The sequence below is a fragment of the Bidens hawaiensis genome, unplaced genomic scaffold, assembly GCF_021521415.1.
Source record: "Bidens hawaiensis isolate Kalapana, Puna unplaced genomic scaffold, B.hawaiensis_p1.1 tig00038558_1, whole genome shotgun sequence".
In the NCBI taxonomy this organism is placed as follows: Eukaryota; Viridiplantae; Streptophyta; class Magnoliopsida; order Asterales; family Asteraceae; genus Bidens; species Bidens hawaiensis.
This window is the reverse complement of record NW_027505557.1, coordinates 90,125-107,059: the sequence shown is the minus strand read 5'-3', so window position 1 is coordinate 107,059 and position 16,935 is coordinate 90,125. Positions and strand designations below refer to the sequence as shown.

Sequence of the window (16,935 nt, the reverse complement as noted above, 5' to 3'; positions counted from 1 at the left end):
TCAAATTAACCGATTTGATTTTCATTTTTGTAATTATGTCTAAATTAATTAGTCATATTAATAAAATTAAAACCGATTTAATTTTAATTTTTGTGATTTGGCATTAACTTTTGTAATTATCTCTCTATATATAATTTTTTTGAGAACAATAAACTATTTGTTACCATAAAAATGATGTTGTTTTAGTCATCACAAAAATATATTAGGTATGAACTTCTGGTCATTATTTCATGTTTTAAATATTATGTTTAAGGTAACTGGCATTACAAATTTTTTAACCAAGCTTAGATGTTATAAATTTATTTTGGTGTTAATATTGATTTTAATCGTTTTAATATTATTATATTTGTATCTTAATGATAATTTAAATTGTTTTAATTGTGTATAGTTTTCATAACAAAATTTTACTTTTTCAGTTTATATATATTTTTAATTATGTGTGTTTAACTTTCCTCATATTTAACTTATTTAATAAACTAGAATAAGTTAACATATTAATATTCAAAAAATTGATTGTTAAACTAAAAATACTTGTCATAATTGTAATGTAATCTTACTTTAATTTACGTGAATATTAATTATTAATTAATACTAAAATAATAACCGCGTTATTTTAAAACACAATATTCAAATTGACATAATTTCTAATAATCAATACTTAATATATCATAAATTAAATAACCGTTTGACATAATTTATAATAATCAATACTTAATATATCATAATGTCACTAAATTTCTCAATAATGTATAATAAACACGTATTATATTTTTACCCATTTTAACTAATAAGTTTTTTAAACATAATATAAATCTTCTAATTATAACATCTAAACAATTTGATAGTCTAAGTCTTCATAATGTTTTCAAAGAATATTAAAAATATTTGATAATTTATTTTCTATACGTTTATATTTTGTTTTCATTGATTTTTTATCATATTTTTTCACCTTTAATTATTTTCAAAGTCAACATAAAATTTTTTAATCTTTCCAAAGTTATTTGAAAATTCATTTATTGTAAAACATTTTTAAGTTTTGTAAGTTTAACAAAATATTAATGTCAGTGATTTAGAAGCTTGTTGCAAGTTGACTAATTCCAATTTTTTTATATTTTGTTACTATTTTGAAAATATTTCAAAACAGGTTGTTTTAAAAGAGTATCAAATTTGTTAGGTATAAAATGACGACCAAAAAAGATTTTATTGATATATCTTTTTGGTTTAAGTTAGAAAAATGTTTTATGTTGTCATTTTACTTTGTTTGTTGTTGTATGTTATTTTGTTTTAATAAAAACAACAATTTAATAAAAACAACTTTATTAATGTTCATATATTAGTCATTATTAAATATGTTATTATGGTATATTTAATTTGGATGTTATTGTTTTATTATATTTTCAGGTGGTGAAGCAAAATGAGTTTCTTTTGATAGAATGTTTGAAGAAATTAATGGTGGTTTAATATGAAAGAACATGTTTATGTCTTTTGTTGATGTTTTTTGGTTGTTCTGTGTACATTAACTTATTGTAACTTTTAACTTTTAATATCTGGACAATGTAAATGATTAACGTTTTGGTATGAAAGTTTGAAGAAATTTTGTGTTGCTTGAATTTGTTGTATAAATTTATTATGTTTGTTGACCTGTTTTTCCACCCATGTGAAACATGGGCTATACCATAGTTTTTAAATCATGTTATAACATCTTAATTATTTGTGAAATTTTTTTATCATCAAACATTATTAACCTTCTTTTAATAAATTAGATTAAAATCTAAAATTATATAAATATAAAAAATGAAAATGTATAACGTGTGAAAGAAGTAGTAACACTGTGTTCCAGAGATTCAGTTATGAAGAGAAAGAAGAGATTTTGGAAGGAATTGGAAAAAGTTTGTGTTCCATAGTTTTGTTTAGTGGAAAGAAAGAAGAGAAGATGAAGGAGAGGGGAAGATTTAAAGACTAATTTTATTTCCTTCCAAATTGGGATGATTTTGAGAGATAGAAAGAATCAAACCCACGCTCATATTTTACATTCCATATTTAAGCCTATCATTAACATGGCGGCAATTTCTCCCACTACCCGCCATATCTTCAACCGCTTCAATCATAACATTCATAATTCTACAAGCATCCAAAAGAAGAAACAGAGAGCTGAAGACACTTGTGTTAATTTCTCATCAGAGATTAAGGTAACACCAACATCAATTTAGTTTTAATTTCTACAATAATAGCTGTAGTTTGATGTTAATATTGGGGTTTTTTTACCCTAAGTCAATTCACACCAAGTATGTCATTGTAAAAATTTCTTGGATATCAGTAGTTATACATATAGAGGCAAACAATTATTATTTTCTTCATCATTTGATGTATATTTGTTATAATTTTGCTTGTTATTTGTTATATTAGACGCTTAAATTGGTAAACAATGAAGAAGATAAAAGCTAGGTTAGAATGATTATATTTTGGCTATTGTGTATTAATAGGATTTGTTTAAATCTGATTGTATGTGCAGTCAATTATACTAAAATCATAAATGATCTTGTAGCATGATACTCTATTTGAAGCCATTTAGCATAGATAAGTTTTTAAGACAGAACATTTCATAATATTAATTGAAAAGGATCTTTCATATTTATGAGACCAGTTCAGGATCAATTTTACAACCAGAAAAATGAACAGGTCAGGTTAGGTTGGGCGGGGTCAAGATGAGTTTGAGTTTAAACAATTTGTTTAAATAAGTACCATTTCAGTTTGGGTGAAAATATGTAGTTATTAAAATAAGTTCGGGTTGAAACTCAGACAACTAAAATTAATAATTATAGAATTTGTATTTATTATTTACAAAACGAGCAGAAAGGGTCGGGTTTTAATGGTGGACTTAAAATTTACACTTTATGAAACATCTGTTCTTAAGTGTCCATTTAGACCAACATACTAGCACCAATTAGTCAAGTACAGTGTTTAAAGAGCCTATAATATGCATACTACCAGCTACATATACTTATACTTTGTACATGGTAGCCAACTCATATTTAATAGTCCACACATATATGTTGATTTATTATAGATGGATAATCAGATACGCACGGTAGTTGAATTTGTGCGAGCCTGACAATTGCAAGTTGCTCATATGATTTAATTATTGGGGGATTAGTTGCACTACTTAGACTTCCAACGCGCGTTAATTTACCTACTAGAGATGAAATTGTACATCGGCGATATGTACGAGAAGAGATGTTACACAACCTTTTAAATAGTGGCAAATGTCGTGACCTTATCCGCATGGGTGAGAGAGCTTTTATGACATTGTGTAGCATCTTAAAGCGTGATGGTGGGTTTCAGCCTACTCAACGTATGTCTGTTGAAGAGAAATTTGCAAGTTTTTTGCATATTGTAGGTAACGATTTGAGAAATCGGTTTACTTCTTGGCTATACCATCGTTCTGCATCAACTACCAGTCGGTGCCTCCATAGAGTTTTGCAAGCGATAATATCATTAGAAGGTCGATATATACAACAACCTAAAGTGATATTGTCCCAAAAGAAATTCAAGAAAAAAGAGATTTTATCCTTTTTTTAAGGATTCTATCGGTGCAATTGATGGAACACACGTTTGCGTCAGAGTGCCTACTAATGATGCCCCTAGATATCATGGTCGTAAGGGATACCCAACTCTAAATGTATTGGTTGCTTGTACATTTGATTTGAAGTTTACATACGTGCTAACTGGATGGGAGGGTACAGCATCAGATTCTAGAATTATAAAGAATGCATTTACTAGAGATGATAAACTAGTAATTCCCAGGGGTAATTTCTAAAGTTGAATTTAATTATATGTGTAATAGTTTATTATAATTCTAATTACAACATTTTTATAGGTAGATACTGTTTAGTAGACGCGGGTTTACCTCATACGAGTACCCTGATGACACCATATAGAGGTGTTAGGTATCATTTGAAAGAGTACTCTGTTCGTGCCCCTCAAAATGCAAAGGAGTTGTTTAACCTTCGTCATGCGTCGTTACGCAACGCAATTGAACGAGCATTTGATGTCCTAAAAAAGAGGTTTCCTATCATTAGAAGTACAACAGAACCATTTTACTCTTGCGAAATACAGTTTGACATCTTTTTGGCATGTTGTATTCTACACAATTTTTTACTTGAGGAAGACCGTGACAAAGATCTTGAAGATGAGGTCATGCAAGAGGTGTTAGATGGACCGCAAGAGGAAGATCGTCAAAATACAAGAAACATACGTGAGGGAAATACCGAATACGAACAACTAAGGAACTCAATTGCAAGTAACATGTGGACTAACTATATGATGAATCCAAACGATGAAATAGATATGTCAAAGTAGTTTAACAATAATACATTATAGTATTTCGTATTGATTTTGTATTGACTATTATGGTTTCAATTATTTGGTAATTTGGTTCTTTTTTAACTACTTGTGTGTGCATATATTAATTCTATTTAGCATAAGCAACTATTTACATATATAAATAGTCGAATTATATTTATGTTACCATGCAGATAGCTATGATGAGCAAACACGAACCAACTGGAAAGAAGGAAACATAAAAGTGGATGGAAAATATGGATAACACATTCATACAAGCTATGATAACTCAAAAGGATAACAGCAATAGGGTTAATGGAACTTTTACCTCAAACGCTTACGACAATATGGTTGAGGAGTTGAGCATAAAATTTCAAATGAAGATCTCCAAAAAACATATGAAAAATCGATTAAAAACGTTGAAAGACCATTTTTCTCAATGGTAGGATTTGTTTCATGGAACGTCATTGAGTGGATTCTCATGGAATTCAACTACTCAATTAATTGAAGCAGAGGATGAAGTCTGGGGTAGATTAATAGAGGTAAACTTTAACTTTGGGGGTGTTCTTCAGGTTTTTTATTCGATTCCTGGGTTATTTAGGTGGGTTTCTCGGTTTGGGGCGCAATAGGTTATTAACTGAGCATGAAGATGAGTACTTATATATTTTCAATTTAAATAAGATCTGTATAATGTGTTAAATAACAAACAAAAGTATTGGTCTTTTTAATTATTTTTGTAAAGATAAATGGGTGAATTTGGCCCGTAATCATTTCTGTTTTTTTTCAGAATAAAGCAATCATTTAATAATTGCACCAGTAGAGTTTAGGTGTAGAATTCCACAAACAAAAAAAACCATAAAAAGTAGTGTAATCGTTTGTGTATAGTATTGCTAACTCGGGTCCGTGCTTATCGTTCTTTCGGGTTGGTTGTTTTTAGGCTAGGTTATATCGGGTCTCGGCTCACCTCGATTCGGTGTTCGGGTGAAGTTAAAAAAAGCCCACCCTTACTTTAATTATATACATGAATATTTAGAGTATCGTTAGTAAAACTAATTATCTTGATTTTGCTATATAGTCGAAGCCTGAAGCTGAAGCATTGAAGACGAAGAAAGTGTCAAACTTTAATGAAATGCTAGAACTTTTTGCAAAGGACAAGGCATCCGATGCATAAGCCGAAACTGCTAAAGAGAGAAATGCTCGATTCCAAATGAATGGCAATATTAACTTAGAAACAGTTTGTCACACCCCCAATCTAGGCCTAGGAGTGTGAACCATAGTTGGTACCATATTTGTAAATAAATCAGAGTTGCGGGTTTAAGCGGAAGACTTTATAAAAACAAAGGATCGTTATTAAAATATTTACAATACAAAAGACGAGACGAAAGTCTCGTTTTAAGTTTACTTGTTTATATGTTTTACAAAACCACCATATTTTATATTTACACAAAATTATCCGAGCCATCGGATTCTTGAGCTTCTTAGTCTTTCAAGATCTATTCCTGATTACCTGCAAAATGTTAATAAAATACGTCAGCAATGAATGCTGGTGAATATGCTGACGCTAAAAATATTTTATTTACTTAATCACCCCTCGAGACCACATAAGTCTCGACACATCTTGGCTTAGGAATAATTAAGTTAAACTAATCATTATAAACTCGAGTCTCTGCTTGAGATCACCTCAGCGAAACACCGCAGCGTTTATGACATAACTTAGGTACCATAAATATACACATGGCCATTCCCCACTCGAACGTAACTTAGGTCCGGCCCATCGTGGCTGGAGGTCGTGACCAAGCGTGGTGCGATGTGCCCACCGCGTTCCACATATGTAAGGATCCAGAAAAACATATACCATAGCCTGAGGGCTGGCTTATACTCTTATTTATAATGTTTTTAGAGACACGTAGCCTCATGTAAAGTTTTACACATAACACGTTTGTTTATTTGAAAACAAGTTTGTAAAAGTGGGGCGTATTCACCTTTTCAATGGGATCGGCTTCCAACACCGTCCGTTAATCTTTCTTGGCTATCTCGCACCTACAGTACGAGTATAACATTCATTAGTCGGATACACGATCCGGCTTAAGACCTTTAGTCTTATCATCTCGATGAACCTTTAGTTCATTATTTCTTTTACTTTAAAACCTTTAGTTAAAAGTAATCTTTATAAACCTTTAGTTTATATTTAAAAACCCAACGTTTATTCTTCTTTAAGAAACATATTTTCTTTATTATTTAAGTATACTCATTACACTTAAATAATATATTCATAACAAAGAATAATCATATATATATATATATATATATATATATATATATATATATTCATATATATTTTCATCTTTCTTTTCTTTGTTATATATTTTCTCTCTTTTTATATTCATCGAGTATAATTCCGACTCAGGGCATTAAGCCATTATAATATTTTATTATTATTTTGGTCGGGCATTATGCCTACCTTGCTTGGCTTAGTAATACCCTTCTCACTCGGGCAGCACTTCGACGCTACACGCTTTTCCTCGTTCACTTGATCAATACTCATTTCCACACCTGGCACGTTTCTCGAGACACCTTTGGCACACACTTCGAGGAAATCGCCGGGTCGTCGGACATCACTTCCTTCTTGTTCAGAATGTCGGGGAGTGGCACGGAAATCGAGGTAACGGGCACAGAAAATGAGATTTCGGGGCACGTTTATCGAGACGGATCGTGGGCACGCTTTACGATGTAGTGAGAGAGTCTAGAGAGAGTATATGTGTGAAATTAAGGTGTGAGTGGATCAATCCCGCAGCTGCCCTATTTATACTCATTTTTGGACCCCATCGCGGTACGCGATGGGTCGCTTGGCAGACCTATCACGTACCGCGATTTAGGTCTGCTGAGTCAGACGGTAGGCTTGCCACGTGTGACACGTGGAAGGCGGCGAGCCACGTGGTGGACGCGTTGCCACGTAGTGACACGTGGCGGCAGACGCTGCCACCGTGTGCCACATGTCACATGTGTCAGACAACCCCATCGCGGTACGCGATGGGTCAGAAATTTCAGAATATGCAATTCAGCCCGTAGGGTTTGGATTTTGGCAAATTTGGTCATTTGACTTTGGGAACTTGACATTTTTGGCCCGATATTTACGTGATGTTACACAGTTCAAGATGTGGATGATTTTTGTGCTACAAATGATGTAATACTGGAAAGCGAATACAATATTGATGATATTCAAGTGATTAACCGTACGCAATCTGTACCTGAGCAGTCTTCAAGTGCAAAAAAATGTAAGAACAGAAAGACGAAAGTTGAACAAGACAATGAAGATTTAGCGACTACAATTATGAATAGAGTTGGCAGTGTGGCGAATACTATTTTACAAGGCAATAAAGTACTAGAAAGAGTTTTTCATCCCGAGTACACGGGTGAAGAAATTTACAATGCATTGGAGCCGATAGGTTTGGAATCCCATGAAATACGGAGGGCTTTAAGGTACTTGGTGGCCAACCAAGCAAACGCAAGGGCATTATTTAGTTGTCCTCCTCAGGGTTTACTAAGAGATATGATGGGTTCCGGTAACTAAGCGGGTTTAGGATCCAGTTTTCTAGTTGAAGTTTTTGTTTTTTAGTAACTTCGTACGTTAATGACTTTTATTTCTTTGTTGGGTATTTAACTATTTTGTGTATGGATATTGGGATTGTTTGTTTATGGTAATTACATTTGGTTTTGGGTTTTGTTATGATTCTGTTGCAATCCTTTTTACATAGAGAATTTCGTCTAATTGTAGAAAACAGGCTGAGTTTAAATATTACATCAGGGGTATTTTGGTAAACTACCAAAATCTGATTAAATTACTGCATAATCATATTGTGTTTAGGTTGTTTGTTTTAACCGGCGTATGCTGCTATGATTGGGTAATTCAGGATGTATTTGTTTTCTCAAAACGAGTCAAACTGTTTTGAATTAGGTTGTATTCACGGTTTCGTTGTCAGGACAAATAGCCATTGTTAACGGGTCAATTTAGTGGCTGAAAAACGCGTATACAAGTCAGTTACAAGTTCAAATTTTCACATTTTTTACCAAGGGTATTTTTGGAACCTTGGCAGCTTCAAAGGTGCATTACGTGCTGGTCAAAATTTTTATCAGGGTGGTATTTGTCGTTTAAATACCAAAAATATTTCATTTAATGAAGTGATTGGTTTAGGCACTTTTGATAACAGGTCAAAGGTGTCATGTGTTTACTCGTTGCCTACGGATCATTTATTATGCCGACCTTCTAGAGAAAGACAAGTGTGTGCTGAACTATGAACCTGCACAAATGTTGTTGGTACACTTTCTTTAATTCATTTACTTTAATTATATAAATGACAAGCTCATTTAGGCTTGCAAGCCGGCTCGAGCTAGGGTTGTAAACGAGCCGAGTCGAGCCGAGCCAGAGCATACTCGAGCTCGAGCTTGGCTCGTTATCTTTATCGAGTTGAAAAACCGAGCTCGAGCTCGGCTCGTGTAACACCCTTAGCAAACACAGCATCGTCCCACTCTTAGGCTATCCCACATCGGCCGTGGACAAGAGAGATCCTTGGTTCATAAGTAATGTCCTGCCTCTTAACATCACCAATGCGTTTTGGGCAACCCAAAACAAATCCGTGAGCTCTTCGTGGGCAGAGCGGACAATATTGGTGGTACGAGAGGCTGGGGTGTTACAGGTGGTATCAGATCCACTCTTGTGCCGTTCGGGATGATGGGACATGCCTCATCGAGGATGATGAGTCCAAAGGAGGGTTGTTTGTAACACCCTTGGCAAACACAACATCGTCCCACTCTTAGGCTATCCCACATCGGCCGTGGACAAAAGAGATCCTTGGTTCATAAGTAATGTCCTGCCTCTTAATATCACCAACGCGTTTTGGGCAACCAAAAACAAATCCGTGAACTCTTCGTGGGCAGAGCGGACAATTTTGGTGGTACGAGAGGCCGGGGTGTTACAGATCGTTTAAAGCCCGAGTCGAGCTCGTCGAGCCAGTCTCCTTTAATTTTTTTAAAATTTTTTTATTTTTAATTTTTATTTTTTTTATTATGTATTTTACAAATGTTGATATATAAAAGAAAAAAAATAAATTTAACATACATATTATATAAAATTTATAACTTTATATGTTTTATTTTCGTTATTCTTTTATAAGGTTTTAGGTATCGAGTGACATAATATATGTGTAAGTATGATATTATTATATATAGATATTAAAAATTTTGGGTTTAATCTAAACGAGCCGAGCTAACGAGTCGAGCCAAAACCGAGCTGACCCTGGCTCGACCTCAGCTCGTTTAGAAATTGAGCCGAGTCGAGCCGAGCTCATTTAGAATCGAGCTTTTTCGAGCCGAGCTTTTTTCGAGCTATTTTTGAACGAGTTTCGAGCGAGCCGCGAGCCACGGCTTTTTGAACATCCCTAGTTCGAGCTCGATAAGTGAAGCTCGGGCTCGTTTATTAAACCATTTTGACTTATTATTCTTTTTAACTAAAATCTTTGATTTGATCTATGTGAGTTGTTTATAATTCTACTCATTAGCAAACAGGTCACAGCTGCAACATATGTGATCACCAACATGCTAACATTTCAGTAACATTTGCTGACAATTTTCTTGCATGTGGTTGGTCTTGTTGACCACAAGCTAGCCAGCCCCCACCTTGTTCATGTATCTTTTTTTCTTGATTTTTTAGTAAATATTATTAATAATAGTGTACTAATCAATATTAATTGTGGCCATGTGTGTATATGTTTATTGGTGATGGTCCAAAATTTGTTCGTGATGCGTTTCAACTTGCAAAAGAGAAATCACATTGCATCACTTTCATTGATGAAATTGATGCTTTTGATACAAAGCGGTTTGATAGGTATTTAAACGTGTATCTTTCCATTTGAAATGTGCAGAAAATTATCATAAAACTATTGTATTTGTCCACTTGGTTATGAGACAAGATTTTGCGTTTATTTGCAGTGAAGTAAGTGGTGATAGGGAGGTCCAAAGAACTATGTTGGAACTACTTAATCAGTTGGATGGTTCCAGCAGTGATGACCGAATTAAGGTACTTCGTTTTCGAGTTAATCTATTATAATTGAAATAATATAGTTTAATCAATTATGTTATTATATAACTTGTAGATAGAAGGGTATAATAGTAAAAGTGTAACATTCTTTCCTTTCCTATCCACTCTAGAACACATAGAATGTTTAATTTTTCTTTCTTTTCATTTTCTTTTCATTTAAATCAGGAACACGGAATAAAATTATATGTTTTTCTTTTCTTTCCTTCTTTTCTATCCTCATTACCGGAACATAGCGTAAAGGAATAAATAATACAATTATTATTTATTGTTATTGAGTGGATATGATTCATACCTGGTGCAACCCAGGTCATTATTCTTTCCTCCTTTTGGTTTGTCATGTCATTTAGGACCGCACGCTTGCTAAATTAGTAAATTTGTATTCCTAACAAATCCATCCAATTTAACGATCATATTCAGACCCTACCTATAGCTCTGCTGTCGGTGGGATTTTACTGGGTATGATTGATTGATATCCATACTCACTTCCGTATTATTCAACCGTTTCCAAAATCCCCAATTCCTTCCTTCACTAATCATCCCAATGCAATAATCTTAACAAAATAATAATAATAATGAGCACCTGGTGGGATCAGCTGCGATGGAGTGCGTTATTCCTAGGGATTTCAAACCTCTGTTTGATGATGGTCAGCCTCGTTCTCATCATCGCAGCTTATCCCGACTGTGCCTTTGCGGACGTCTTCCCGTTCATCGTCATCTTCATCGTCTCCTGTCTAAGAATCTCCACCATGATCCCCATCGCATTCGCCCAACGAGCCACCGCCTTGACCATTGTTAATACTCCCAATGAGACGCAAGCTGCCGGTACCCTTATTCGCCGTCACCAGCGGGTAACTTTGTATTACTTTGTTAGGTTTGAATACATAAAAACTAGCAAGTCATAGGAAGGGTATCAGATTGAACTCAAACCAGTGGCATTGTGTCTTATTATTTATCACAAGTGTTTTTTGTTTATTTTCGTCATTGTGTTTTTCTTCCCTTGACATTGTGTTATATTGCGATCCGTTGTGTGTTTGTACGGTTGTACTCTTCTTAGATTTAGGAGACTGTGTAGAATAATAACTTAACCTGGTTTATTATATGAATTATGTTTTTATTAGTGAATCAGTGGATTAGACTCATTGTTTATGTTTGCTTAGGAAGTTAGATGATTTAATGTGAATTAGTGATTGATACAACGTGTAATGTTTCTTTTAAGTATCTGGAGAAAGAATGTGTTAACTTTATAGGACGGTGACAAAATGAGGCTACTGCAGGTTATCTGATTCATTGTTAGGGTTTAGCTGATAAATTATTTGATAGTAATCTGATTCATGGTCTCGGGTTGCGTTGGCAGTTAATAATGTGAGAATTCCAACTGTTTATGCCCGGTTTGTGGTGAACATGACGAAACAGCGGAGCACCAAGCATCTTATTGTCTCGTTTGGCTTTGCGAATTCCATGTGGCACGTGTTCGATTTATGCTTTTCGTACTCGAGATTTATTGGAGTTCCACAAATTTGTTGAAGTAGTTAAAAATATGGCTAAAGTGATCATGCCATTGTGTTACTGTTTACTACTATATGGTGTTTGCGGAAGGCCCGCAACGCATTGGTGTTTGAAGGAAAGCTCGTGCATGTCTCTAATCTGGTCGAGGGTCGGGAGTTGTTCTAGGTGTAAAAACCTAATGTGGGAGAAGTGGAGAAGCTTTAAAGTTTAACCTGGCATGTCTGGAAGGGTAGTTTGTGTTTTTGGTTGTTTCTGTTATCTGTTTGGGGCTGTGTTTGTAGTGCTGGCGTTTCTTTTGGCTTGTATGTTTTGGCCCAATCTCTGGGTGACCTTTTTTGATAGTAATAAAATTCCTTTTCCATTGGTCGTTCAAAAAAGTAATCTGATTCACAGTCAACATGAGGTTGACATTCGATCAATATCAAATATCAAGCTTTCTGAAAATCAATCATTTGCCAGTATTAACCTAATGATTTTGTGTCCTAATTATATATTTAACTATGTGTGCATTTTTTTTTCTGAAAACCAATCATTTGCCACTTGTTGGAACTTGTACATTTTGTTTCAGTTTATGGTTCCGTGTGATTTAGGGGGCTCTTATTTTCTGTGTACCTATCTGTTTCACATTGAAGTTACAATAACAAGAAGTATGGAAACATTTACATAATTTCCTTATGTATTGTTTATGTTATTACCTAACAGATTAGGTACACAAAGTGGGTACGATGGACCCGGTTTGCGCTCATAATTACAGTGTTGCAGTTTCTGGCAGCGAGTTATCTTCTGATCAATATTTCAAAAATTGTTCTTGAAGAGCGAACTCCAAATGCATGTATATTAGGTACATATTAACAAGTGTAGCATGTTCTATCAAGTGAACTGTATGTGATTATATTATTCTTTGTCTATCGAGATCTGCAGGGCTTATTATATCTATAACTGTTGTTTTTGCAGGGCTTCTTTCAACCCGCACCACATGGCTGCATTATATGATGGCGGTATTTATAATCATGGTGTGTGTTGTCACAGTGATACAATGTTTTTCAGGATCTGATGTGTTAAGATGGAGATCTTTCTACACAAATGAAAACAAAGCTTGGAAACACCATTATCGAGAGGTATTTGATCATGGCATCCGTGAAGCATTGTGCTGTCTGGGACGTGGCAAATACTTGTATGCTTCCTCACTGTTACTTGTCTACAGGTTTATAAATTTAGTGCATATTTTTTATTCTTATATTTCAAAATGTAGGACTGTAACGGATGAAGATGAAGTTTTTTCAGTGGCACAGTTACTTGGTGATCTTGTTTCTTACCGTGCATCTGGGAAAGGTCATCTAGAACTCTTGGCAGGTTTGTCTTGTTCCATTTGATAAAATATTTTGTTATTATTTATAATGAGTTTAATTAAATACTTCATTTAGGCCTTGTGTTGATGAGAAGGGAAAACACGATGTCAAATATTCAAGAGGAAACCATGGAGGCGCCTGAAGAATTGATTCAAGGGGCTGTTGATTTTCATCCTTTTGCTGAAGCAGCATATACGGTCTTCTCAAAACAAACCTCTGTTTTTCTTTTTCCTGATTATTATAATAATTTCTAAACACTTTTGACTGTTTCTTAGTGCAGGGTCCTTTACTTGATGTTGGAAGGAATCCTCTTCTGTTTCTTTGTGCATGGTTGCATAGGCAAGGGGTGTTGATCCCTTGGACTCGGAATAGGTTGACCCACACTTGCTCCTTTTTTTATGCAAATTTTTCTTTTTGTAATTTTTCTTATCATCTTAATAATGATATGCACAAATGATTATTTCCGCAACGTGTATAATAATGATTCCACTTTCATGTAGGCTTCCCAAACTCAAGGGTGACAATTGGTGGCGAGGTCACGCAAGAGCTTTTCTGAAATATGTAAATTTGCCTCCTGATTCGCTTCGACAAGGCCGCGTCTGTCAGGTCCTTGCAAATTTCTCTTACATGCACACACACACATATATGGAGGGATTCGTTACAGAGAACTAAGTTATTGCGAGAACAAAACTAAATTGTTTAGTTTTTTCTATCAACAGTTCATAATTTTAGTACCTTTTACTTCTTATGTACAAATGTCTACATTATGTACAGAAAAAGCCATTAAACTAATTTGTTAATATGTTTTCTTTTTCCATTTTTTAAAACGTTTACTTTCACATGTGTAAGAAATATACCTACACATGATGTTACACATTCCTATGCATGATTTACATATATGTAGGTTCTATAAATGAACAAATTTTGTTTATATGTTTTTAGAAGAGATGAATAAACATTGCATTTCAACCATTTTCTTGTATTTTAGAATTGGAAAAGTGAATCATTTATTTTGTTCAGTATACTCTCGCAAAAAAAATGTCTTTTGCATAGAACCCTCTCATGTCATATATTACTAAATTTCAGGAATTTAACTAGACTGGTTCACATTTGTTGGTTTTCAGACAAGGTGTGAAGCAGCATACTTTGTAGTGGTTCACCATAAAATAAAATCTGTTGTGATATGTGTGCGGGGAACCGAAACTCCTGAAGATCTCTTGACTGATGGTTTAAGTAGGGAATGCTTGCTTTCTACACAAGACATAGATGGCTTGATATAGTACGTTCTGTCCTCTTATTTCCGAGTATGCATACTTCAAAAAGTTATCTTTTTTCGAACTTGCACACCTCAACAAATTATCTTTTTCATTCAATCATATGTTAAAAACATCCTCTCCTTCCATGGAGTAGTATTTTTTTGGTAACCATGAGAACCTCTTAGGGAAAACTCACTTTAACATCCTCTCCTTCCATGGAGTAGTATTTTTTTGGTAACCATGAGAACCTCTTAGGGAAAACTCACGGGCCCCACCAATACTATGTTAACCATTGCGCCTGATATTAACGAGCAACATTGTTTTTTCTTGCATATAGAGTGGCTTATGACTTATGACACTAACATTTTCGTGACCAGAATCATTCTTCCTCATCCTTGTCACAGTGATAATCTTATTCCGCCAGGTTCTACACATTATGGACACTCCGGTATAGTCGAGTCCGCACGCGATTTGTATGAACAAATTGATGGAAATCCTGAAAACAAAGGTATGGAATGATCTTAAAAGATTCTGATTCCTTTTCGAGATTCCCCCTTCTCTTTTGGATTCTTACAATTGAATTCAGAATTCCAGCAAGGGGGATTGCTTACTTCGTTATTGGGGCCCGGATGCGAGTGCGAAGGGTACAACCTTCGTGTTGTGGGTCATTCCCTTGGAGGGGCTATTGCTGCAATGCTAGGATTAAAGGTATGGTTTTACGCTTTCATTTGGAGTAAATTTCAGTTCTGCCCCTGACATACAGTTTTGTTCTCATGGACAGTTATATGGACGGTATCCTCGATTACATGTATACAGTTATGGATCGCTTCCATGTGTAGATTTAGCCCTAGCAAAGGCGTGTTCAAGTTTTGTCACAAGGTAATTAATCTTGCCAACTAACTACTTAACTAATTTATTAGTTATCCTCTTTTTTCGTCGACTCCCGATAACTTGATGATGATTGGTCATATCTGCTGCAGCACTGTGTACGATACTGAATTTTCATCACGCCTTTCGATTGGTTCAATTATGAGGTTACAAACAGCCGCCATGCTGGCACTATCAAACGATGCAGATGCCGACTCAGCCATTATTCAGAAACTCGCACGCCGGTTTCTCTCAACAAGCTACAGTCTGTGGAACAAACATGAGGATAAGCCTCCAGCTTCACGGTCGAGTTCATTGTCAACGAGAAGAGAAAACAGTCATTATGATCATGGTGAATCTTCACATGGTACATAAATATATACTTCTAAATACACAAAGTTATATTATGAAAAAACTATAAACAGTCATTGACTCTTATACCTGTACTAGTGAGAAGCCAAGAACCCGATGGACATTTCAACCTTTGGCATGATATGGACATGTCTGACAGTTCAGATGATCACCATGACAGGCGGGATCCACCAAACAGAGTCTCCAACCTGTTTAACAAGTCCTCTGATCCCGAGAACGCACGTGCTAGTTTCATGTCACATTTTCTGGAAGCAATGCCATCACGAAAAGACGAGTCATCTGATAACTTTAGAGAAATGTTTTTACCGGGTACAGTTATTCATATAATCCCTGATAATAATAGCCTTCATACGCCTCTATATAAACGCTGGGGCACACCAGCTAGACAATACGGGTATGAAGCTTATGTGGCGAATCGGGAAGCTTTCATGGATATGATTGTTTCACCTTCTATGTTTATTGACCACCTCCCATGGAGGTATATTATAAATTTTTTATATACTTTTTGTTATTAAAACTGGAGAATACTAATAATAAGCATTGGTTCATTCTTAGATGTTCTTATGCACTAAAGAAGATATTGGAAAAGCGGAACCGTCAACGAGACTCGGATGATGTGAGTATGGGACCGTGATTCTTTTTTCCGTTAATGCCCCTCTATAGTTCATTATATATCAAACCGATCCCTGTGACCGGCATATACTAAATGATTTGATTGTGTGAACTTCATTAGTGTAAATTCCAAAGTAAGATATTCATCTTCTTTTACCGGGTATGTACCCCGAACCTTGACTTCACCCTATGTCAGATCGAGGAATTTTATTAGGGTTCAAAAGTAATTACAGTAATATAAAGCGGATTTGCACTTTTGTGAGTCGGGGATCTCACCGGAAGCAGCCTCTTTATCCCTATAGGGTAGAGGTAAGACTGTCTACATCTTACTCTCCTCAGACCCTATCATAGCTTTGCTATTGGTGGGATACACTGAGTACAATGATGATAATGATTTTCTTAATTCACAGTTTTAACCATGCCAAGCACCTAAATGCATACGAGTGATAATCGGATGACCTCTCAATATTAATGTTTTGCAGTGACAGATTCATGAATTTTAGTAAGAGTACGTGTTGGGTGAAAAAGGGCCGGGTGA

General features: G+C 35.0%; 1 protein-coding gene across 1 annotated transcript; it reads left to right on the top strand.

Annotated features, from left to right (window-relative positions):
- Positions 1–11,013: 11,013 nt before the first annotated feature.
- LOC143613933 (uncharacterized) lies at positions 11,014–16,553 on the top strand. Its single transcript, XM_077087515.1, has 14 exons — positions 11,014–11,283; positions 12,644–12,782; positions 12,896–13,115; positions 13,194–13,294; positions 13,366–13,487; positions 13,571–13,662; positions 13,791–13,896; positions 14,415–14,569; positions 14,951–15,054; positions 15,133–15,254; positions 15,328–15,425; positions 15,527–15,780; positions 15,864–16,263; positions 16,341–16,553. Exons 1-14 carry the CDS (start codon positions 11,074–11,076, stop codon positions 16,417–16,419), a joined length of 2,202 nt encoding a protein of 733 aa, XP_076943630.1. The 5' UTR covers positions 11,014–11,073; the 3' UTR covers positions 16,420–16,553.
- Positions 16,554–16,935: the final 382 nt, after the last annotated feature.